The 26,330-nt window shown below is 43.2% G+C and overlaps 1 protein-coding gene across 4 annotated transcripts in view; it reads right to left on the minus strand.

The window, feature by feature from the left end:
• The window catches only part of ptpn13 (protein tyrosine phosphatase non-receptor type 13), a 148,253-nt gene that overhangs the window by 81,404 nt on the left and 40,519 nt on the right, over positions 1–26,330 (minus strand). For all 4 annotated transcript variants that reach the window (XM_042326447.1, XM_042326448.1, XM_042326446.1 and 1 more), the window contains exons 3-7: positions 17,558–17,724; positions 16,376–16,441; positions 16,034–16,219; positions 15,199–15,292; positions 4,480–5,073 (exon numbers count right to left, since the gene is read on the minus strand). In XM_042326447.1, the coding sequence (XP_042182381.1) occupies positions 4,480–5,073; positions 15,199–15,292; positions 16,034–16,219; positions 16,376–16,441; positions 17,558–17,724 (1,107 nt within the window). The remainder of the gene's footprint in view (positions 1–4,479; positions 5,074–15,198; positions 15,293–16,033; positions 16,220–16,375; positions 16,442–17,557; positions 17,725–26,330) is intronic.

The following is a 26,330-nucleotide window of genomic DNA, read 5'->3' on the forward strand; positions in this document are numbered from 1 at the left end:
TAAATAAAGGTTAAAAAAAATAAAAATTGATTTCCCCCCCTCTAACTTAGCTCATGCTGTTTCCAGGTCATGGAGTTGTACCTCTGTCTCATTCGCTGCCTTCTACAGACTTTCCACTTTAATTGAATAGGCATATACTTTCAAAAGGGAGCATTGGGAGTGATTCATTTACCAGTTTTAATTGCAAGTTAAGGCCAGAGGTAATCTCCTCACAAACAATCTCTCGGATACTTGTTATACAATGAATTCGCCACACCTTAATATGGTGTTTACAATCGACAATTTTAGAAAACAAGTCTGTTTATTCGTCGTCATTTTGCAAAAGAAAACCACGATAAGGCCACACGTTTCAACGCATGCCACCGGAACCAGAACCCTGCGAGTTGTTTGACATGTTCGAACGGTTTGTGCTTACTGGCTAGTGGCTACTGGGATATGTATGGTCAATTTGAGCTGCAGATAAAGAATTTCACATTTCAATTCACATGACATCCTTGCCTTTTTGTTGTGACTTGCAAAGTCAAATTCTCTTTCACCACCCCGCTCCTCAGACTCCCCTTCATATCTCCTAGTGGGAATAGGGCCTTAGGTGAGTTGGAAAACAAGCTCTGAAGAAAGTCCTTGCTGTTGAATGTGTGACAGCATAGAAGCTATGGCCTTCAGCTATGTTCAAACAGAGAGGAAGAGAGGACAACTCAGATTTATTTACAGTCTGGTGGCTCCAAGGAGGAAGCAGAAGAGCCTCCCTCCCACTAGAACATATGCTAACTGGATAATGATAGCTTACTAGGAGAAGAGCCTCCCTCCCACTAGACCATTGGCTAACTGGATAATGATATCTTACTAGGAGAAGAACCTCCCTCTCACTAGTCACTTTAATAATGCTACTTTAATAATGTACATATCTTACATTACTCAGATATGTATATACTGTATTTTATACCATCAATTGCACCTTGCCTATGCACACTCGGCCATCGCTCATCCATATATTTATATGTACATATTCTCGTTCACCCCTTTTAGATGTGTGTGTATTAGATAGTTGTTGGGGAACTGTTCGATAATACTGCATTGTCGGAACAAGAAGCACAAGCATTTCTCTACACTCGCATTAACATCTGCTAACCATGTGTGTGACAAAACAAATTTGATTTCAACATATGCTAACTGGATAATGATAGCTTACTAGGAGAAGAGCCTCCCTCTCACTAGAACAGATGCTAACTGGATAATGCTAGCTTACTAGGAGAAGAGCCTCCCTCTCACTAGAACAGATGCTAACTGGATAATGATAGCTTACTAGGAGAAGAGCCTCCCTCTCACTAGAACAGATGCTAACTGGATAATGATAGCTTACTAGGAGAAGAGCCTCCCTCTCACTAGAACAGATGCTAACTGGATAATGATAGCTTACTAGGAGAAGAGCCTCCCTCTCACTAGAACAGATGCTAACTGGATAATGCTAGCTTACTAGGAGAAGAGCCTCCCTCTCACTAGAACAGATGCTAACTGGATAATGATAGCTTACTAGGAGAAGAGCCTCCCTCTCACTAGAACAGATGCTAACTGGATAATGATAGCTTACTAGGAGAAGAGCCTCCCTCTCACTAGAACAGATGCTAACTGGATAATGATAGCTTACTAGGAGAAGAGCCTCCCTCTCACTAGAACAGATGCTAACTGGATAATGCTAGCTTACTAGAACTCAGAATTTCCGGTAACTGCCGTTTTTTTTTTTTACGGTGCAAAACATGATACAAAGAAAGAAACGTTTTTGGTGTGATAGAAGCGTTCATTTTCCAGAATTGTCTTTTTTCAGGGGGTTTTACCCCTTACCAAAATTAAATAAATTGTCTCAGCAAAGCAAAGCAATCCTCAGCAGCTGCTGTTTGCCCCAGTTTCTTCTCCTGAACCCAGGTATCTCTGACACAGATTTGAGCCTATGGATCTGATCACATTAGAGGACCATGTCATCTAGGTCTGTGAATCAAACACATGCTCGGTCACACTGCAAGGCGAGTAAGTGACAAAACAAGAGGACTTTGGGTAAACCATTAGAATTCAATCACTTTGACAAGCACCCCTTTTTGATTTGAATGAAACCTTTTATATTTGCCCATTGTAGAAGTGGTCAGAAAATGATTTTTTTTTTTAGACATGAATGTGCTCAAAGTAGTTTCCATAATGTTATTTATGTCTATTTTTATGTATAGATTTGTTTCATATTCACATATACTGTAGCAGACCCTATTTCACGTCATCTAAAGTTGTGTTGCACCACCATAGGTTGAGACATGTTCTTGAATACATGGCTTGATCACCGTTTCATAGTTTCTCACATTTACTGCATGGTTGGTTAGTTATATCCAGAGAAAAATATTTGATGGACTTGTACATACAAGAGCTACTAGATTCAACAGCTACTGCTTCTGCATTCCCAACAATTATTCTGAGCCAAAGTATTGCCTAGCAACCGTCACCTTCTTGTTAAAAGCCCTCCCCTTCTGACAACCTAAGTCTTGCGACAGCCGACAACTTTTGAAGTCAACGAGCAGAAAAACCCTATTTAGAAAAACTGTGGTAATTCGTTTAGTTAGGGCCCTCCACCTCGTTCTCCAACCCATTTGGGAGCTCAGCCCATCCTATCCTAGCCCAGTCCAGCCAATCACATCCTGGAGCCCTGCCCATCCTATCATATCTTAAGCCCAGCCAATCCTATCCCAGCTCATTCCGGAGCCCGATCCAGCCAATCACGGCTCAGCTCCTCCCATTACAGAACCCAGCCCAGCCTATTCGAGAGCCACATGACCCGCTGCCAAGCACCGGAAAGTCCAATAACATTTGTATTTCCCCTCATCCGCTACACATGACTCCAATTACTAACCTCATGGAAGCTAGGAAACTATAGTCCTGATTGAAGCACCTTGGCCCTGAAGTGGAGAGGAGGGGGGGTAGAGGAAAGAGAAGGGCGGTGGAGGAGGAAAGAGAAGGGCGGTGGAGGGGAGAGGGAGGAGGAGGAAAGAGAAGGGTGGTGGAGGAGGAAAGAGAAGGGTGGTGGAGGGGAGAGGGAGGAGGAAAGAGAAGGGTAGTGGAGGGGAGAGGGAGGAGGAAAGAGAAGGGTAGTGGAGGGGAGAGGGAGGAGGAGGAAAGAGAAGGGTAGTGGAGGGGAGAGGGAGGAGGAAAGAGAAGGGTAGTGGAGGGGAGAGGGAGGAGGAGGAAAGAGAAGGGTAGTGGAGGAAGAAAGAAGGGTGGTGGAGGAAGAAAGAGAAGGGTGGTGTTGAACTGCAGCCGGAGGAACAAGCCACAGTTTAAGGCACCATATGTTGGTAAGGGGTGAGAAAGGTTAAAGAGGAGATGGGAGGATGGAAAGGAGGAGGCTGGTACACTGCAGCCAGAGGAGCAAGTCACAGATTAAGGCTCCATGTACATGGAGGTAACCAGAGAGCATTAACCGCTGCTGTGCCATCATTTAAACAACCACAGAGGAAGGAGAAAAGAAACAGAGCAAGCTGCCATCCCAATTGGGACCCTATTGCATACAAAATGCGCTACTTTGACCAGAGTAGTATGGGGCCTGGTCAAAAGTAGTGCACTTAAAAGGGAATATGATGCCAATTGGGATGCAACCGAGGAGGGGCAGGCAGGCCGGATAGGAAGGCCTGAGGTTTATTATAGGAGCTCGTTCATCCGTCCCTCCCTCCATCCAGCCCTAAAGCCTCCATATGGCCACCAGACACTGCTGCATTAGAGAAGGACATAAACATTAATGTCCCATGTGACTTCATATCAGTAACACTTCTCAGAAATTAAATAAGAGCCATGGCAAGTAGAATACGGCTGTCATGGCTGGTTGCAGCACGCAGGCAGTGTCAAACATGCACCAGTGTGTCACACACAGACAGACAGAGAAGAGCTGGAGAGAGGCATACTTGGCTATAAGTGAGAGAGGGTTAAAGGGCTAGAATTATCCTGTCTCTTATTAAAAAGCAGGCATTTGTAAACCACAGCCACTCTGTCTCATGCACTCTGGGTGTTAATCCCAAACAGTACCCTATTCCCTTTATAGTGTACCACATTGACCAGGGTCCATAGAGCTGGGGTAAAAATGAGTTCACTACAGCGAATAGGATGCCATTTGGAATGCACCTGGACCAACACAGCTTCCCACATCCCGGCTATCTAGAACATCTCACTAACCAGTCAGCCTCTCTGCTCTGGTAACGTCATCTCTCACACATTTTTCACCTTTCTAAACGTCTCAACAGCTGATAGACGACTAGTTATCAATTTCATAGCAGCTGGTCCACGGAGGAGTCTGGTCTACATGGTAGTGCTGCGGACTCTAGACCACACATACACCCTGAGATAGTGGTCCAAGCACCGTCTCAGTCATTCTCCTGTCTGTGCCCCTGACATTTGAATCTCTTCATCTACTTCCTTATCCTACCATTAAAACCAGGGAAAAAAAGGTCTCACCATCCATGGCCTGGCGGAGCACCTGCAGCTTCCTCTGCTTCTCCTTGATCCGGTCATAGGCTGAGGTCAGAGCTGAGCTGACCGACAGGGGTGAGTGGGGGTGGGCCTTCGTCCTGGGCGTCTCCAACCCACCAAAGTCTGAGTAGCGGTTCTCCCCGTCTCGATCCCGGTACACCCGGGAGGCTGACTTGTGCCTTCCCCCTGAGCGGGTACTGAGGGCACTGCTACCCCGCCTGGCATCCTCAAGGGCTCCAAAGCGGAGCATATCTGGGTCTATGTGGGCCAGGTCTACAGAAGACGCCCAGTTCTTCTTGCGTTGGGCTGTCGAGTCTCCTCTATAGGGCAGGGACCTCCTGTCCAGCTCTACTGGCCTGCCTCTCTGCTGGGGCTCAAGGTAGAGGGCCAGGTCTGCGGAGGACTCTGACCCAGGATGGTAGTCCGATGGCGGGTAGGGACCAGGCAGGGCCCCCTCACCTCTCAGGAGGTCCTGGATGGGGAGGGAACCCATGGAGCGACTCAGGCCACGGTTCAAAGATGCCTGCTCCTGACTACGAGCCTTGTAACGCTCCAGTACCCTCGGGGCTGCACTCCTCCCTGAGGGGAAAGACAGAAGGTAGATCAGACAACAGGGAAATAACATACCGTACCACAGGTTTTTGTGTTACACTACATGACCAAAAGCTTTGTCAAAAATCTCATTCCAAATGATTGGTATTAATATGGAGTTGGTCCCCCTTTTGCTGCTATAACAACCTCCACTCTTCTGGGAAGCCTGTCCACTAGATGTTGGAACATTGCTGCTATAACAGCCTCCACTCTTCTGGGAAGGCTTTCCAATAGATGTAGGAACATTGCTGCTATAACAACCTCCACTCATCTGGGAAGCCTGTCCACAGGCTTTACTGAGGTCGGGGGGGGGTATTAGGATCCCCATTAGCTGTTGCAAAAGCGGCAGCTACTCTTCCTGGGGTCCACATAAAACATGAAATAATACAGAACGTCAACAGACAAGAACAGCTCAAGGACAGAACTACATACAAATCAGATTCAAATCAGCTTCTTCGGATATCCAAGATGGCGTAGCAGTCAGACGTCTTTGTCTTGTCCTGTCCTATGTATATCTTTTTCTTCACATTCTTTTTAATATTTTTCCTAAACCTCAACTTCAAAATACTTTCCTGCAATCCGCCTCACCAAACGTGGAGTGGATCTGTTTTTTTCCTAAAGTATTTCTATTCACCGTCGAACTGGAATACCTCAACTGAAGCTATTTAGCTATCAGCTGTCAGTCAGCTAACCACTGCTAGCGGTCATCAGCTAACCTTTAGCTCGGAAAGCTCTCGCCAGTTCGTACAACGAGTTTCAAACCAGAACATACCGGACCTATTTTTTTCTCCATATCCCCAGATTCCTACCGCAAACTCTGAACCTTTTCATCTGGACCATCACAGTTAGCTAACCGCAACCCGGGTTGACTACTCCTGGCTAACGTTTCCGTCCCGGCGCTAACCCCAACTAGCCTGGAGCTAGCCCATGCTAGACCCATCTCCCGGCTAGGGCTCCTGGGCTACTCCTGAAGCCCACTCCTCGGCTACAATATCCGGACCCCTTCTACTGCCGGTACGGGGCACGGAACCCCGCCGATCCTTCACGACTGGAATACCGACAGGCCCCTCAGGCGCGACGTCCCTTGAAGGCCCATTCTGCTAACCGTGGCCTGCTGTCTAGAGCATATTGGACTGTTCGCTGATCCTTCAGCCAGTTTCTTGAACCACTATACCCATTTTGCCAATTGGACTTGGACCCCTCTGCTACTTGGAACCCTATTAATTCCACGACTGGTCTATCGACGTCACTGCACGAGGAGGCAAAAACAGACTTTCTTCCATAGCGATGTCCATCTAAGGCCCTTATGCTAGCTTGCTAGCCCAGGTCTGCTAACTGCTAGCCCAGGTCTGCTAACTGCTAGCCCAGGTCTGCTAACTGCTAGCCCAGGTCTGCTAACTGCTAGCCCAGGTCTGCTAACTGCTAGCCCAGGTCTGCTAACTGCTAGCCCAGGTCTGCTAACTGCTAGCCCAGGTCTGCTAACTGCTAGCCCCGGCCTGCTAACTGCTAGCCCCGGCCTGCTAACTGCTAGCCCCGGCCTGCTAACTGCTAGCCCCGGCCTGCTAACTGCTAGCCCCGGCCTGCTAACTGTCTGAATCGCCGTGTCCCCAGCCAGCCCAACCACCCACTGGACCCATACGATCACTTGGCTACGCATGCCTCTCTCTAATATCAATATGCCCTGTCCATTACTGTCCTGGTTAGTGATTAAGGTCTTATTTCACTGTAGAGCCTCTAGCCCTGCTCAATATGCCTTAACCAACCATGTTGTTCCACCTCCCACATATGCGATGACATCACCTGGTTTAAATGTCTCTCGAGACTAGATCTCTCTCATCATTACTCAATGCCTAGGTTTACCTCCAATGTACTCTCTTCCTACCATACCTTTGTCTGTACATTATGCCTTGAATCTATGCTATCGTGCCCAGAAAACTGCTCCCTGTTCCAAATGTGCTAGACGGCCAGATCTTATAGCCATTAGCCGTACCCTAATCCTACTTCTCTGTTCCTCTGGTGATGTAGAGGTTAATCCAGGTCCTGCAGTGCCTAGCTCCACTCCTACTCCCCAGGTGCTATCATTTGTTGACTTCTGTAACCGTAAAAGCCTTGGTTTCATGCATGTTAACATTAGAAGACTACTCCCTAAGTTTGCTTCATTCACTGCTTTAGCACATTCTGCCAACCCGGATGTCTTAGCCGTGTTTGAAACCCGGCTTAGGAAAACCACCAAAAACCCTGAAATTTCCATCTCAAACTATACAATTTCCCGCCAAGATAGAACTGCCAAAGGGGGCGGTGTTGCAATCTACTAGATCGCCTGCAGAGTTCCATCTTACTATCCAAGTCTGTACCAAAACAATTGGAGCTTCTATTTCTAAAAATTCACCTTTCCAGAAACAAAGTCTCTCACCATTGCCGCTTGCTATAGACCACCCTCTGCCCCCAGTTGTGCCCTGGACACCATATGTGAACTGATTGCCCCCCATCTATCTTCTGAGCTTGTGCTGCTAGGTGACCTAAACTGGGACATGCTTAACACCCCGGCCATCCTACAATCTAAGCTTGATGCCCTCAATCTCACACAATTTATCTATGAACCTACCAGGTACAACCCCAAATCCGTGAATACGTGCACCCTCATAGATATCATCCCAACTAACTCACCCTCCAAATACACCTCTGCTGTTTTCAACCAAGATCTCAGCGATCACTGCCTCATTGCCTACATCCGTAATGGGTCTGCAGTCAAATGACCACCCCTCATCACTGTCAAACGATCCCTAAAACACTTCAGCGAACATGCCTTTCTAATCGACCTGGCCGGGGTATCCTGGAATGACCTTGACCTAAACCTGTCAGTAGAGGATGACTGGTTATTCTTTAAAAGTGCATTCCTCACCATCTTAAATAAGCATGCTCCATTCAAAAAAGTAGAATCAGGAATATATATAGCCCTTGGTTCACTCCAGACCTGTCTGCCCTTGACCAGCACAAAAACATCCTGTGGCATTCTGCATTAGCATCGAATAGCCCCTGTGATATGCAACTTTTCAGGGAAGTTAGGAACCAATATACACAGGCAGTTTGAAAAAGCTAGCCTTAGCTTTCCTAACAGAAATTTGCATCCTGTACTCAAAAAAGTTCTGGGACACTAAAGTCCATGGAGAATAAGAGCACCTCCTCCCAGCTGCCCACTGCACTGAGGCTAGGAAACACTGTCACTACCGATAAATCCACAATAATTGGGAATTTCAATAAGCATTTTTCTACGGCTGGCCATGCTTTCCACCTGGCTACCTGTTTCAACCTGTTTTGTATTGTCTAAGATTCCCATAGATTGGAAAGCTGCCGCGGTCATCCCCCTTTTCAAAGAGGGAGAAACTAGACCCAAACTGCTACAGACCTATATCTATTCTACCCTGCTTTCTAAAGTCTTTAAAAGCCAAGTTATCAAACAGATTACCGACCATTTCGAATCTCACCGTACCTTCGCCGCTATGCAATCTGGTCTCAGAGCTGGTCATGGGTGCACCTCAGCCACGCTCAAGGTCCTAAACGACATCATAACCGCCACCGATAAGAGACATTACTGTGCAGCCGTATCCATCGACCTGGCTAAGGCTTTCGACTCTGCCAATCACAACATTCTTATTGGCAGACTGAACAGCCTTGGTTTCTCAAATGATTGCCTCGCTTGGTTCACCAACTACGTCTCCGATAGAGTTCAGTATGTCAAATCGTAAGGCCTGTTGTCCGGACCTCTGGCAGTCTCTATGGGGGTGCCACAGGGTTAAATTCTCGGGGCGACTCTCTTCTCTGTGGTTGAACTCTTTGGCCTGAATGCAAAGGATTACGTACGGAGGAAATCAGGCACCATCCCTACAGTGAAGCATGGTGGTGGCAGCATCATGCAGTGGGGATGTTTTTCAGCGGCAGGGACTGGGAGACTAGTCAGGATCGAGGGAAAGATGAACAGAACAAAGTATAGAGAGATGCTTGATGAAAACCTGCTCCAGAATGCTCAGGACCTCAGATGGGGGTGAAGGTTCACCTTCCAACAGGACAATAACCCTAAGCACACAGCCAAGACAACACAGGAGTGCCTTCGGGACAAGTCTCTGAATTTCCTTGAGTGGCCCTGCCAGAGCCCGGACTTAAACCCGATCGAACATCTCTGGAGAGACCTGAAAATAGCTGTGCAGCGACACTCCTCATCCAACCTGACAGAGCTTGAGAGGATCTGCAGAGAATAATGTGAGAAACTCCCCAAATACAGGTGTGCCAAGCTTGTAGGGTCATACCCAAAAAGACTCAACTGTAATTGCTGCCAAAGGTCCTTCAACAAAGTACTGAGTAGTAAAGGGTCTGAATACTTATAAAATTATAGTACAAAAAAAAATTGTAATACATTTGCAAAAACTTCTAAGAACATGTTTTTGCTTTGTCATTATGGGGTATTTAATCAATTTTAGAATAAGGCTGCAACATAAAATGTGGAAAATGTGGACAAAGTAAATGGGTCTGAATACTTTCTGAAGGCACTGTATATAGTGTATAACTAGCTTGGTGTCAGATCTGTGTTGTCTTGCCAATGCTGTGACAACCATAAGGAGTTGAGAAACTGGGACCTCTTCCGACTGAAGAACGAGAGAGACGGAGTAGCTAATGTTGGAGAGAGGGGGAGGGGACTCAGGCCTATAAAACATGTAGTGCCTTGCTTTAATCTACAAAGCATATGGCTCCATCTCTACAGTAAAACAGAACATCAAAAGACAGAATTAATTTTTTCCAGGAACACTCGCTATGGGGCAGACAGAAACTTTTCCAGGAACACTGTTGCTATGGAGACAGACAGACCAGGACAAGATTGATTGAACTTTTTTTTTTTTTTTTTTTTTTAAATAACAGGAAATAGAACATTTGTTTTGAGGGTTCATTGGCCTTTCATTCTTAGTTGCAACATTCAGAGAATTGTTTCCAGGAGGTTTATCTAGAACTATTAGTGGTGGTGGGCATGGGTAAGCTGCACTGCACAGTCAGCGCTGTGGTACTAAAGCAGAATGAAAACAATCACGTCGCCCAGCATGAAAAACAAAGCAATGACAGCATTTTCTCCAGTCACTTCAACGCTAACCACCGACATGTCACATCTGCAGAAAGAAAGACAAGTGATGTTCGCCCATGACTGCGTGGCCACACATGCCTCCAACTCAATCAAGTTTGCAGACGACACTACAGTAGTAGGCCAGATTACCAACAATAATGAGACAGCCTACAGGGAGGTGGTGAGGGCCCTGGGAGTGTGGTGCCAGGAAAATACCTCACACTCAATGTCAACAAAAACAACTGATCGTAGACTTCAGGAAACAGCAGAGGGAGCAACACCCACCCCCACCCCCATCAACGGGACCGCAGTGGAGAAGGTGGAAAGTTAAGTTCCTTGGCGTACACGTCAATGACACTGAAAAATGGTACACCAACGCAGTGTGGTGAAGAAATTTGGCTTGGCACCTAAAACTTTTACACATGCACAATTGAGAGCGTCCTGTCGGGCTGTATCTCTGCCTGGTACGGTAACTGCACCGCCCGCAACCGCAGGGCTCTCCAGAGGTTGTTGCGGTCTGCCAAATGAATCACCGGGGACAAACTACCTGCACTCCAGGACACCTACAGCACCCAATGTCACAGGAAGGCCAAAAAGATCATCAAGGACAACAACCACCCGAGCCACTGCCTGTTCACCCCGCTATCATCCAGAAGGCGAGGTCAGTACAGGTGCATCAAAGCTGGGACCGAGAGACTGAAAAACCAGCTCAAGGCCATCAGACTGTTAAATAGCCATCACTAGCAGAGGCTGGTGGAATATATATAGAATTTAAATCACTGGCCACTTAAACAACGGAACACTAGTCACTTTAATAATGTTTACATATTTTTGCATTACTCGTCGCACATGTATATACTGTATTCTATCCTATTCTACTGTATCTTCTTCTATACCGCTCAAATACTTCTAGGTTTTGCTTTAGCCTGCCTGTAATGCCAGGTGGGAGGAGGTTGGTCTTTTGAGACTTTTATATTGGTTCCATTGTGCCAGGCGTGCTCAATCAAGTCCAGCTAAAGTATTTTAAATTAGTATTGAACCCAGACCAGCTTAGGAACTATAACCAATACCATGCAATGGTTACATAAGCCTCCTCTCCCCTCCCATTTCTTTTTCATCGAAAGGAAGTAGGCATCTTTAAAGTATCAATAAAAAGTCTGATGACCTGAGGACTGAAGGAGTGGAATCTAAAAAAGGGGGTAACACAAAAAGCCCCTGGATCTTCATACCTTAATTAACACTTCAAACCCTTGGATTAGTCTTTAAAAAACACACATGTACACTTGATACTTTCTATTGTATACACACCAATTCGATTAGCTAACTTCCAGCACATTTCAAGGCTGTTCATTTTCTCTCACCACTGACTTGTCTTCTGAGCACCTCCCTCTTGGCCATGGTTCAGGAAGCGTGGGAGTCAACATTAGGACACTGGTAATGCACCGCCACCCATTAAAAGAAGGATCCGTGAACTAAAACTAGTGTTCAGTTCACTGTCCCAACTTGTCTATGCCAGCCTACCAGGGTCTCTATTGTCAGTGTTATGTTCAGCCCGCCTACTGTAACACCCCCAGGGATTTTTTTCTCTTCCATCAGCTAGAGGAGACCAAGCCTGTTCGAACCGGACCAAGGTCTGTCTCTCTGTTGAAATTGTGAATCACTTCCTCCCAGTAACAGCAGCAACACTGACATGACTCAAAGTCATTAGATCAGATATTCATCAATCAGGTATATACTCAGTCTATATTCAGCCAGGTGAATCGACTGTAGGCCTACCCTAAGTATGTACGTACAGTGCCTTCAGAAAGCATTCATACCCCTCAACTTTTTCCCAAACTGTTGTGTTACACCCTGAATACAACATTAACATTTATTGATTTTCCTCACCCTTCTACTGCACACAAGACAATGGCAAAGTGAATACATGTTCCTCTAGCAATGATCAACAACAAACTGGACAGACATTTTCAAGACGAATTAAGTCAAAACTAACTATGCCACTCAGGGACATTCAACGTCATCTTGGTAAGCAACTCCAGTGTATTTTTGACCATGAATTTTAGGTTATTGTCCTGCTGAAAGGTGCACGTCTCCCAGTGTCTGTTGAATAGCAGACTGAAGCAGGTTTAACCTCTGATTCTGCCTGTGCTTAGCTCCATTCCGTTTCATCCTAAAAAAAATGTTTACTCCCTAGTCCTTGCCAATGACAAGCATACCCATAACATGATGCAGCCACCACCATGCTTGAAAATATGGGTGATGTGTTGTTGGATTTGCCCCAAACATAATGCTTTGGCTTACTGGTGCTCTTCCATGCCGTCCCTAGGAGGGGTGCGTCACTTGAGTGGGTTGAGTCACTGACGTGGCCCTCCTGTCTGGATTGGCACCCCCCTTGGGTTGTGCCATGGCGGAGATCTTTGTGGGCTATACTCGGCCTTGTTTCAGGATGGTAAGTTGGTGGTTGAAGATATCCCTCTACTGGTGTGGGGGCTGTGCTTTGGCAAAGTGGGTGGGGTTATATCCTGCCTGTTTGGCCCTGTCCAGGGGTACCTTCGGATGGGGCCACAGTGTCTGACACCTCCTGTGTCAGCCTCAAGTATTTATGATGCAGTAGTTTGTGTCAGGGGGCTAGGGTCAGTCTGTTATATCTGGAGTATTTCTCCTGTCTTATCCGGTGTCCTGTGTGAATTTAAGTATGCTCTCTAATTCTCTTTCTCTCTCCCGGAGGACCTGAGCCCTAGGACCATGCCTCAGGACTACCTGGCATGATGACTCCTTGTTGTCCCCAGTCCACCTGGCCGTGCTGCTGCTCCAGTTTCAACTGTTCTGCCTGCAGCTATGGAACCCTGACCTGTTCACTGTGATTACTATTATTTGACCATGCTGGTAATTTATGAACATTTGCTGGTCATTTATCAACATCTTGGCCATGTTCTGTTATAATCTCCACCCGGCACAGCCAGAAGAGGACTGGCCACCCCTCATAGCCTGGTTCCTCTCTAGGTTTCTTCCTAGGTTTTGGCCTTTAGGGAGTTTTTCCTAGCTACTGTGCTTCTACACCTGTATTGCTTGCTGTTTGGGGTTTAGGCTGTGTTTCTGTACAGGACTTTGAGATATCAGCTGATGTAAGAAGGGCTATATAAATAAATTTGTATTATGACAAAGTTAATTTCTTTGACACATTTTTTGCAGTTTTACTTTATTGCATTATTACCAACTGAATGCATGGTCTGGAATATTTTTATTCTGTACAGGCTTCCTTCTTTTCACTCAGTCATTTATGTTAGTATTGTGGAGGAACTACAATGCTAACCCATTCTCAGATTTCTATCACCGTCATTAAACTCTGGAACTGTTTTAAAGTCACCATTGGCCTCATGGTGAAAATCCCTGAGTGGTTTCCTTCCTTTCCGGCAACTGAGTTAGAAAGGATCCCTGTATCTTTGTAGTGACTGGGTGTATTGATTCACCATCCAAAGCCTAATCAATAACTTCATAATGCTCAAAGGCATATTCAATATTTGTTTTTTACCCATCTTACCAATAGGTGCCCTTCTTTGTGAAGCATTGGAAAAACCTCCCTGGTCTTTGTGGTTGAATCTGTGTTTGAAATTCACTGCTCGACGGATGGACATTACAGATAATTATATGTGTGGGGTACAGAGATGAGGTAGTCATTCAAAAATAAGGTTAAACACTATTATTGCACACAGAGTGAGTCCAATCAACTTGTTAAGCACATTTACTCCTGAACTTATTTAGGCTTACCAAAACAAAAAAAGGGGTTGAATAATTAGACTCAATACATTGCAGGTTTTTATTTTTAATTAAAATTTTAAACATTTCTAAAAACATAATTACTGACATTATGGGGTATTTGTGTGTAGGCCAGTGACACAAAATCTCAATTGAATCCATTTTAAATGCAGGATGTTACAACAAAATGGAAAGTGGAGAAAGTCAAGGAGAGTACATTCTGAAGGCACAGTGCCCGCCTTCCTGTAGTGGCGTCCTAAATGATTGACACCCTTGATGAAGATGAGAAATAATGGCAGCATAAAATAATTATAAATATTTTTTATAAATGAAGGAAATGATTTGTTCCTAGCACGCAATGATTATATCAAGCCTTGTGACTCAAATGTGTTAGATGTATTTGCGGTTTGTCTCTCAGAATTGTTTTTTTTGCCCAAAAGAAATTAATGGTAAATAACAGTGTCATTTTGGAGTAACTTTTATTGTAAATAACAATAGAATATGGTTCTAAACACTTCTACATTAAATGTGGATGCCTCCAAGACTACAGAGAATCCTGAAAGAACCGTGAATAATGATGAGTGAAAGTTACAGAGGGCCAAAGACGTGCAAACTCTCCCCATTACCAATAACAGGTGAGGTTAGCATGTTTTTTTTTTAAATCTTTGACCATCTGTAAGTTTCTCACTCATCATTATTCACAATTCAGTCAGGATTATCCGTAATAATGGTAGCAGCCACATTAATGTAGAAGTGTTTTAACATTCTATTCTTATTTACAATAAACGAGACTCCAAAGTGACAATACAATATTTAAATCATTGATGCCTACTGGGCACAACTGCAAATGATTCCAACAAGTTTGTAGAGCCCGAAGCTTGATTTAGGCATTGTGTGCTGGAAATATATGGACAAAATACTACACTTGGACTACTTTATTTAGAAAAATCTTTATCAATAATTTGCACCCCTACCTTGTTGAGAAAAAGTATTGAACAAAATCTGAGCAATTGTATTAGTATAAAATGCACCAAATAAATGTGGCCTACAATGTTGCTCAGTATTTGAAATCCTTTATTTTATACAGTCATTATTGCTTATATTTATCAAGGGTGTCAATCATTTCAGACCCCACAGTGTGTGTGTGTGTCTGTGTGTGTACACACAGGGGTAGAAGGTAAGGTTCTCTATTGTTACTAAAAGCCTCTATGCAGGAGGTTGGGAGGTTGAGATTGTGAAGATCATGTTACCTGAGGGAAGGCCTTTGCCCCGAAGCCTCTCCCGAATCTCCTTGCTCCTCTCCGGAATAGACTCCCTATCACTCTGGGACAGCAGGCCATCCAACTAATGGAGAAAGAGAAAGAGAGAAAGAGAGAAAGAGAGAGAAAGAGAAAGAGAGAAAGAGAACAAGGGCAAGAGAGCGCAAGAAAATGAGTGAGAAAAGGAAAGCAAGAAACACAAAAAGGACAATGATTGATGTTATCACAAGGAGCTGGAGGGGACATCTAATAGTATGTCTGAGGTGTCATAAAAAGCCAGTCACATGTTAGTTAGTAAACAGCAAGTAGAAAGAGGGAGCTGGTGAATCCATAGAGTTCTATATCTATCGGAGAGTCTCTGTGGTGCAGCACACGAGGTGATGAAGTTACACATATGCAATTCACTACTAAATGTTTGCCATCTTGTTCCTCCATTCTCCTCCGCTCCGCGTACACATGCTGCTCTTCCTTCAGAAAAGCATGTAGAAGAATTCTTTGAAGATGAATACACAACGCAGAGACCAAATCTGCCTGTCCTTGCAATTAGTTTATGTTCGTTAGCATTTAGCTAACGGCGTCCATCTGATTTCGCTATTACTTTTGCTAATTTTGTTAGCATTCTGGTAAGACTGCCAACAGGAAGGAATTTGTTTGTATTTTTTTGCGCCCCCTTGAGTGCAATCCAGGTAATACCGTAAGAATGGTATGAAAATCTGGATACCGCCCAAGCCTACTGTATTTTGTTAAGAATAAGGGGTATTAAACCCACAGGTCCATTATAAAATGTTCCAACACTAGCTAACAGTGATGTGTTGTAGTTGTCTACCTGGGAGAGGCTGCCCAACACCAGTCGGACCAGCTTTCTGATGTGTGTGAAGGAGGGTTCGCAGCTAGAATTTCTGATGTGTGTGCTGCAGGCGTCCATTACGGTGAGAACAGACATACGGCTCAGGGTGGTGTCGTCACACATGTTGAGGAGTATACTGTTCAGGTGCTCACCCAGCTTCATGGGCTGAGACAGACAGACGTCACAGAGGGGTTAATGGACACATAGACGGGAGGAGAAGTATACATAAAACATCATTTCTGCAAATAGAAAAACAGGATTGCTGATCCGTTTCCAACTTGTGACTATATCATCTATGGATCATGAATGTTGCAGCTGTACCTGACTCTGTGGAACCTCATAGTCAGCTCCCCAAAACAAGCTCATTCCAAGGGAGTACATGTGCATCTGTGGAAAATTATTATTTTTTTAAAAAACAGGATAAGTGGTTCCAATCATTTTAGACACAAAAAGGTAGCAGCTGTAGTTGAAAAAAACAAACAAGGGAGAGGACTAGCTCTCGTCTGACTAGTACAACAATATTCTGACCCTTTGTTCTGTTCTGAAACTAAGCGACGAGATCCAAACCTTTTCCATTCCATACAATTCTGCAGGAAAGCTCCCTCAGAGCAGAGGATTAGCTTCCCCTCAGAGTTAGGCTTGGTGAAGGAAAGAATAACTAGAGGATCGCCAAAGAACGCAACATCATAGCCTTGAACGTCTTAGGAACAGAGTTCACCACAAGCTTAAAGAGTAAAACTAGTTTCTTGAGTTATGAATGTGATTCACAAACCCCTCACAATTGCCATGTCCTCTCTGTAATTATACAGAGCATGGCATTTATAGTGTAATTAAAGAGAGAAGCATAGGAAGATGTAATATATATCATTCAAATGTATTTCTATTATAAATGAGAATCGAAACCTTATTGTAGCCTAACCTATACAGTTACAGTGGATAGTCCCTATTGACTGTGTATAGCCCTGTGTGTTGAGGTAAGTGATTCTTGGCCAGAGAGAGGAGGAGGTATGATGGGGTCAATTCAGGAAGTAAACTGAAATGGAATTGACCCCAACGCTCTTATGCTTTTGATTGACATTGTTTTTTTTACACACACACACAAAGCAACAACCCCACAAACAGATGTGTTGCTACTGCAACAATACAGTATCTTCTCTATGAGAACGAGAGAGAGAGAGAGAGAGCGAGAGAGCGAGAGAACGAAAGAGAACGAGAGAGAACGAGAGAGAGAGCGAAGAGAAACGACAGAGGCAGAGAGACAGGAAAGTTTTACATGTCTACTTTGATGCTCATTAGCATTTACAAATCTGAGAGTAAAATATAAACATCCATAAAAAGGTCACCTTTGTCAGAGAGAAGCACGGTTATCAAAAAGTCACACCAGGTAAAACCTACACAAAACAGTTCTTATTTTAAATGTTTCTGAAATACACTATGGGAAAAATCTAAAATGGTGGACCACTGCACCATCTAACATAAATAAATATACAGTATCATAAATACCTTCTCTATATCTGACAGAGAGGAGAGAGTGACTCCCTCCAGGACCTCTGGAGCTGTGAAGGCCCTCAGGTCCTGCTGCGTCACGTTCTCGTCTGTGAAGGAGATGCTGCCTGAGGGCATCAACAACAGGGACCAGGGAGAGATGATGAAGCCCAGGGCAGAGGGGTCTGGAGGGAGACATCATGGGATTAGAGGGGACCGGAGCGTCTTCATTCAATAAAAACAGTCACACAGCACATCATGAATCTCAATTGTTAGGACTTCGGTTGCTTTAGCTGAGACTTTTTCATACCAGCAGGTATGATGATTTAGTATGGTTATGGATGAAGAGTGACCCGTCAATAATAAATAGATTTAAAAACAGTCAGTGTTTCCACTGCACTCATTCAACTGTGGCACTGAGCCAAGGCAAAATCATTGCTGCCATGCCAAAAAAAATGTAAACATTTCTGTCAAGGCGCAGTTTGAAGACGCTAGAACAGCCCACATTTACATTTCCTCTGACAACAAAATGACTAAATGTATAGAGAAATGTCAGATAACCCCATGGTACAATACTTAAATCCATCTACCTAGTCCGCTCGTTGTGTCCTCAGAGAGAAACATTACTTATCTCATATGTATATACTGTACTCGATATCATCTACTGTATCTTGCCTATGCTGCTCTGTACCATCACTCATTCATATATCCTTATGTACATATTCTTTATCCCCTTACACTGTGTATAAGACAGTAGTTTTTTTTTGGAATTGTTAGTTAGATTACTTGCTCGTTATTACTGCATTGTCGGAACTAGAAGCACAAGCATTTCGCTACACTCGCATTAACATCTGCTAACCATGTGTATGTGACAAATAAAATTTGATTTGATTTGATTTTGATTTACTCTCGAGGAGAATTCAAGTAACGAGTGCCACAGGGAGGGAAACCTGCATTCTGACAAGCAGTTAATGAACAACAATTCTTGCGATCACAGGAAAACAGCCGTTTTAAAATGTTAATTCCCAGCATCCCATTCCTACTTTATTTATTTGTCAACTCCTAAATATGCACTAACTGCACTATTTTAAACTCCGTTTTTAGTAGCATCATGGTTAAATCACATTACAACTTAGCAAATCACCATGAGTGCATAGGGGAGAGAGGAGCTAAATGTGACACGGGTCCATTGTAGAGTAACACGCCACCAAAATGCAATTATTTTTGAGGGACTGACTTAAATTGCGATGAGACCGATGACATTTTTAGAGTAGTGGCAACCAGGGAAAGAGTTGGGAAGAAAAATCGTGACGAGAAGTGAGAAGTACAGGCAGGTGGCATGTTACCCCAAGTTACCCTAACAGGTAGGCCCACATTATTCTCACTGTTTATGCATTTTTTAGGGCATAAAATTAATCAATAGGATGCAAAGTAGTTAAAATGATCACATTTGGGATCTAACTAATAATTAGGCCAGTAGGGTAAATGCAGATCAGCAACCCCATGCCTCAGCCTATTTATTTATAGCCAATATGTTGAAGTGTATACATTGATAACATAATTTTACCAATATGTTATTAGGCTGATTTCTGGGAGGTGGATTTTTTTATAAAAAATAAAAAAAAGTAATTCATTGGAGTAGAAAGTCCTAAATTAAAAATATCTGGGGGAGGATCCAGGACCCCGAAAACAGGGGGGGGGGGTTTAAGGAGAAGTCCTTCCCCTCCTTGTTTTGGGGGTCCGGTGTCCTCCCCTGGATAATTTTTTTATATAGAAGGACTGAGAAGCTCAGGTCTAGTGACTTTTTAAAAGTCACATTCTACTCCAAAATGAACACACATTTTTTTCAGAGGAAACACCGCAAAAATGTATCAACAAGGAAGTTGCCTGTTTTACAGTAGGAAAGAATGTTTTGGGAAATTCATTATTATTATTATTATTATTAAGTCCCATTATTACTCCAACTTCGTGAAAGTAAATTTTTATTGACGAAAATTAAAACTAAAAAGGCGTGCCTTTAGTTTGCACATCCGCAGTTCGGCATGAGATGATCGTTACCCCCGATGACGTGTTTCTGCGCATGAGCTTAGCTAGCCAAAGTTTAGAAACGCTAGGAGGATGGTTAACTGCTGCCGCCTAGCAACCATCAAGAACCTAAGAGCCTCAGCATTACAGCTACATTTCATACTAAGCCATAGGCAGAACTTTACCGCAATCATGACTAGGTCGGTTGGCGGAAATATAAAGTAGAGGCTTGGTCGCCGCAAATACCTTTCAGATATAAAGAAATGGAGTTTAGGATGATCAAGTTAGCAAAAAATACATACATATTTTTTTGCTATCTTGGTTTGAAAGGTGTGACAGAGAGAAATGGGCCTTCACAGAAATGGAGTAATTCTCCTTTCCTACAAAGCAACACTCAGGAGGTTGAGTTACACTGAACTAACATCTTAAAAATATACAAAAGGAATGTTAGAGCTGCACTGCAAAATTCCTTTCTTTGAATGACTGATATTTTTCTCCTCCGAGAGGAAGAGAAGGGAAAATAAAAGAGAAAAAAGGTTATGAAGTACAACATTTTTTCAAAGACTGGAATTCACAAAGTAAATAAAATGTTTCCTGTTGAATTATTTTTGACCGTTTTGCCAAGACCTCACTGGAAAAGCTGGATGCCATTGTAAGATTTTCTTCTTGAGTAAAATGACTATGTACAACTCCAATCCCTATCCTTACCATCATAAACACTTGAGCGGCAAGGCAACACCCATACTTGATTAAAAAAATTCAACAAAGTGACAAAAAGGCAGTCCAACAACCCTAACACTCAACACACTTGAAGGAGATCCCATAGTAAGACTGCACCCTATTCCCTATATACTTGACATGATCATTTTAGTCATTTAGCAGACGTTCCTATCCAAAGTACAGTAGTGAGTGCAGACATTTTCATACTGGTCCCACATGGGAATCGAACCCACAACACAGACGTTGCAAGCCAACAGCCACAGGGGCCCTGGTTGAAAGAAGTGCACTATATATAGTCAGTGTACCATTTTGGATTCAGGCTTAAACTACTCCAGTCAGGCAGTACCATCAGATAAGCTTTGTTATCAGGTTTGGGACTCAGATCAATGATGAGGCAGAGGGCCAGGCCAGGGAGTAGCTAGCTTTCTAAAAATAGCAGCAGGCATGCAGCAAACTGTACAGTATCATGCTAGCCAGCTATCAGTTTTTAAAAATCGCACACAAACTAAACAAGCTTTGAGGGCACTGGGTATCATCACAAGACCTTTTTTCATGTTTAGATCATTCTGTTGAAGTGATAAGCAGAAAGAAAAGCCACATAAATCAAAAACCCAACACATTACTTAACCTAGTTAAACACCTCCATTCCCACTAACATGGTAGCTAACAAAATCTGTAGGTAACTAATAAACCTAACAAACAAACAACTATTTTACACAAAGTAGGCTATATATGGCATCACTGGAGGTGAAGGTTTAGTGTTTGGACAGACAGTGTTGCTCTGTCACAGCCATAACGTTGGAAACAGAATAGTACTGTGTTCCCTACGTAGTGCACTTCCTTGGGTAAAAAGGTAATTGTGACTTGTCAAAAGTAGAGCATGTCATAGGCAGCCATTTGGGATATAGACAGAGGGTATGGTTTCTTTAGTTCGTCTCATTGCAGGACACATTCCTGACTAGGAATAATATAGGGGGCTGGGTTGAACTAAGGTCTCTACTTGTACCCTCCAGTCCAGTGGTAGCAACACCTGCAATCAATTGGTTTATTTCCACAAAAACTAAACTTTATGAATCTGTTAGTAAAAGTAGGACACTGGTATATAAGAATATAGAGGACTACAAGTAAATAAAAATCAGTCACACAGCCTTCAAAAAGTATTCACACCCCATTCACTTTTCCACATTTTGTTGTTACACAGCCCGAATGTAAAATGTATTAAGATTGTCACAGATCGACACGCACAATACCCCATAATGTCAAAGTGAAATTTTGCTTAACTCATTATGTTCAATAGTGGTTAACATGATTTGTTCACTTAACTACCCAGTCTCTGTACCTCACACATACAGATAACTGAAGTCCCTAAGGAGAGCAGTGAATTTCAAGCAAAGATTTAACCACAAAGACCAGGGAGGTTTTTCAATGCCTTACAAAAGGGCACCGATTGGTAGCTGTGTAAAAATAACAAAAGAAACTAATAAAAGCAGATGCTGAATATCCCTTTGAGCATGATGAAGTTATTAATTAGGTTTTGGATGGTGTATCAATACACCCAGTCACTACAAAGATACAGGTGTCCTTCCGTTCTTCCTAACCCAGTTGCCGATGAGGAAGGAAACTGCTCAGGGATTTGACCATGAGGTGACATTAAAACAGTTAGAGTTTAATAGCTGTGATAGAAAACTGAGGATGGATCAACAACATTGTAGTTACGCCACAATAACTAACAAATGACAGAGGGAAAAAGGAAGTCTGTACAGAATAAAAATATATTCTAAAACATGCGTCATGTTTGGAACAAGGCACTTAAATAATACTGCAAAGAATATGGCAAGGAAATAAACTTATTGTCCTGATAAAGTGTTATGTTTGGGGCAAATCCAATACATCAATGAGTACCACTTCATATTTTCAAACATGGTGATGGCTGCATCATGTTATGGGTATGATCGTCAACGGCAAGGACTAGAGGTTTTTAGGCTTAAAAGAGACGGAATATGCACATAATCCTAGAGGATAACCTGGTTGTGTCTGCTTTCCAACAAGCACTGGGAGATGAATTCACCTTTCAGCAGGAAAATAACCTAAAACACAAGGCCAAATCTACACCGGAGTTGCTTACCAAGACTACATTGAATGTTCCTTAGTGGCTTAATTACAGTTGACTTAAAAATCATCTTGAAAATCGATGGCAAGACTTGAAAATGGCTGTCTAGCAATGATCAACAAACAACTTGACAGAGCTTGAATAATTTTTGAAATTATAAAAATGGGCAAATGTTGTACAATCCAGGTGTGCAGAGCTCTGAGAGACTTACAGGCTGACCACACCGCTCATGTTGTAGAATACATTTAGAAATCTGTTATTCAATTATTACACCCACACTGCTTGCAAGCGTCTGGGTAAAATAGAAAATCAGTCCTTTTTCTGACACAGATCACGCTGCAAGTCCTGCCTCTCCCATCTCATTGGTTTATAGAAGCAGGTGCCATCTCCTCATTGGTTATACCCACGTGGGTGACTGAAAGACGAATGAGAACTGTGGCGGTAATGCACCTAATTTATGAAATTTGCCAAATCGCAATATAAAGTCATGAGAAGGAAAAGCCTGGAAGGGAGATGACTAGAAACGATTCGGTTGACCGTTTTATGTGTGGATTAATTGGCGGAGTAGAGGACCTTGTGCATTTCAGGTAAAATAACAACTCAATGTTTATATCCCAGGACAAATTATCTAGCAACAGCAAGCTAGCTAAATAGGACAAATTAGCTAGCAAGTGGAAGCTAACTAGCCAAATTGCCATAAATGTTAAATGCTTTTCAACCTGTCCCCAAATTAATATAATTTGTTCAGAGTTTGTTTTGATATTTTAACCTGCGTGTCGTGATCGCGTTTGGTGTGGGGGGACAAAATAGATGTATGCACGATGGCGCACGTGCGCAGCCGGTTTGGGTTCCGTGTAACAGCTGCCAAAGGTGCTTCTATAAAAAGCATGGACTCAGGGGTGTTAATACTTATGTAAATCAGATATTTCTGTATTTCATTTAATACATTTGTCTAAAAAGATGTTTTCACTTTGTCATTATGTATATGGTAAATGTTTTATTTAATCCATTTTTAATTCAGGCTGTAACAAAATGTGGAGTAAGTCAAGGGGTATGAATACTTTCTGAAGGCACTGTACATTGTACAAAACATTAAAGGATACTCTTTCCATGACAGACTGACCAGGTGAATCCAGGTGAAAGCAATGATCCCTTATTGAGGTCCCTTAAATCCACTTCAAATGTAGATGAAGGGGAGGAGACAGGTTGAAGAAGGATCTTTAAGAGGATGAATGGGCAAGACAAAAGATTTATGTGCCTTTGAATGGGGTAATGGTAGTAGGTGCCTGGAGCAACGGTTTGTCTCAAGAACTGCAAAGCTGCTGAGTTTTTCCACACGCAACAGTTGTGTGTATCAATAATGGTCCACCACCCAAAGGACATCCAGTCAACTTGGCACAACTGTGGGAAGCATTAGTCAACATAGGCCAGAATCTGAGGGCAAAGGGGGGAGGTGCTACTCAATATTAGGAAGGTGTTGCTAATGTTTGGTATAGTCATGTATGATTACATGTATAAAATGAAGGCTTTTTGGACATGGTTGACATGCACAGGATTCCGATTGGCTAATAAACATTCCCATCAACTAACCAAGGACACAGTAGAGCATGCAATCTCAATGTGGATGGTTGTTTGTTTTGATGGTAGGGGAATGTTCTGGACCATTGTAGTAAGAAGTTACTTCAATTACATATGGTTCTCATTGCAAATCCTTCACTCAGCATTCCATAACCATGCACATGAGGTCACAATTTGGACGACATGGGTCCTGTTATGTCTGGCACAAACCAAACACTGCATTCCACAGTAAGAACCTCCTATCAACCGTCAAGCATGGTGGTGTTTGTATCATGGTGTGGGGATGCTTTGCTGCAATGGGGCCTGGACGACATGCCATCATTGAAAGAACCATAAATGAACCATAAATGAACCATGGATTCTGCGCTGAAAAATCTGAATTCTACAAGGAGAATGTCAGGCCATCCGTCCGTGAGCTAAAGCCCAGCTGGGTCATGCAACAAGACCATGATACAAAAAGACACAAGCAAGTCTACATCTGAAAAACAACATTTAAAAAAAGTTCTGTAATGGCCTAGTCAAAGTCTAGACCTAAACCCGAGTGAGGTGTGGCAGGACCTGAAACAAGCAGTTAATGCTGGAAAATCCATAAATGGTCACTGAGTTAAAGCAGATCTGCATGGAAGAGTAGGCCAAAATATATCCAGAGTAGAGATAGGTATAAGTAGTTGAACACTCAAACTGATGTCAAAACCCCATCTTCAACCAGAAATCATATTTCTTTTCAAATACTGTAAAAAAAAAAAACTATTTACATTTGCTGTGTCTTTTTTTGTGGTTACTACATGATTCCATATGTCACAGTTGTGATGTCATCAATATTATTCTACAATGTAGAAAATAGTAAAAATAAAATAAAAAACCTTGACTGAATAGGTGTCCAAACTTTTGACTGCTACTGTACACACACCTTCAAATGAGTGGAATAGGCTATTTCAGCCACACCCATAAAACAAGGTCCATACAGAAATGGTTTGTCAAGATCCGTGTGGAAGAACTTGACTAGCCTGCACAGAGCTCTGACCTCAACATCAGGCCCGACCTCACTAATGCTCGTGGCTGTATGTCCCTGCAGCAATGTCCCAACATCTAGTGGAAAGCCTTCCCAGAAGAGTGGAGGCTGTTATAGCAGCAAACGGGGGGACCAACGCCATGTCAATGCCCATGATTTTAGAATGAAATGTTCGACAGAAACACACACACACACACACACACCACTGTTAGTCTATAGATAAATGTGCAAATTTTTTCCCAGTACGGCCTTTGTTCTAAAAATAGCTTATTTTTTACTTGAGTACCAGAGGTAAAAAAATCATGAGACTACTTAGAACAGTCAAAAAAGGTCAAATCCCTGATCAACAAACTACAGGAAGTGCTTGGTTGCAGTCATTGCAGCCAACGGTGGCATAACCAGTTATTGAGTGTAAAAGGTCAAATCCCTGATCAACAACTACAGGAAGTGCTTGGTTGCAGTCATTGCAGCCAACGGTGGCATAACCAGTTATTGAGTGTAAAGGGTCAAATTCCTTTTTCACACAGGGGCATTGGGTGTTGCATAACACTTTACTAAAGAAATGGGGTGGGGCGGAGTATCTATATGTTGGACTCATTTGTCCACTCAGGTTCCCTTTAAAAATAGGTTTTGGTTGAAGATTGATAACATTCAGTGACTAAAATATGCAAAAAAGTTGAGAAAAATGGAGGGAAATACTTCTTCATGCCACAGGAGGAGGAGGAGGAGCCAAGACCAAGGCTGCATTTCACACTCATTAACCAAGGACAGTAGCATTCTGAAGTCGCATGCCAGACTATCACCCTCACCATCCTGAAGGTACAGGCCAATTACACAATAACCACACTGGGCAGGCCTGAGTCAAAGAGGGAGGAAGGAGACTGTCTGACTCAGAAGTAGGTTAGCAAAATCCTGTTGGAGGATTCCCGGAATCAGGAACAGAATCCTCCAACTGAGATTTCTCTGAAAACCTTTTTAGTTTGGAAAAGTTACCAGAACTTGAAGGATCATATGACAGAAGCTGGGTATTGTCCTCTGACCCTAGTGACACAGACAATCTACAAAGAGTCTGCCATCTCTGTCTCTTTACAGTGACCGGTCTGATGATGACATCAAGGGTCTTCGCATAGATGACCAGTATGTGGTCAAAATGGCCGGCTGGCACTCAAGACAGACCGACCCACAGCCCGAGAGACAGACCAACCCACGGCCCGAGAGACAGACCAAAGGCAGCAGAGCCCTTTGAACCTCCATGTTGTCAATACAGACCACAGGCAGTGAAAAATAAAGCATCCTTTGTATGAAAGTCTGTTGGCCAGCACCACAAACCCCCTATCCTTATCTGT

Source organism: Oncorhynchus tshawytscha, linkage group LG09 (assembly GCF_018296145.1).
Source record: "Oncorhynchus tshawytscha isolate Ot180627B linkage group LG09, Otsh_v2.0, whole genome shotgun sequence".
NCBI classification, from domain to species: Eukaryota; Metazoa; Chordata; class Actinopteri; order Salmoniformes; family Salmonidae; genus Oncorhynchus; species Oncorhynchus tshawytscha.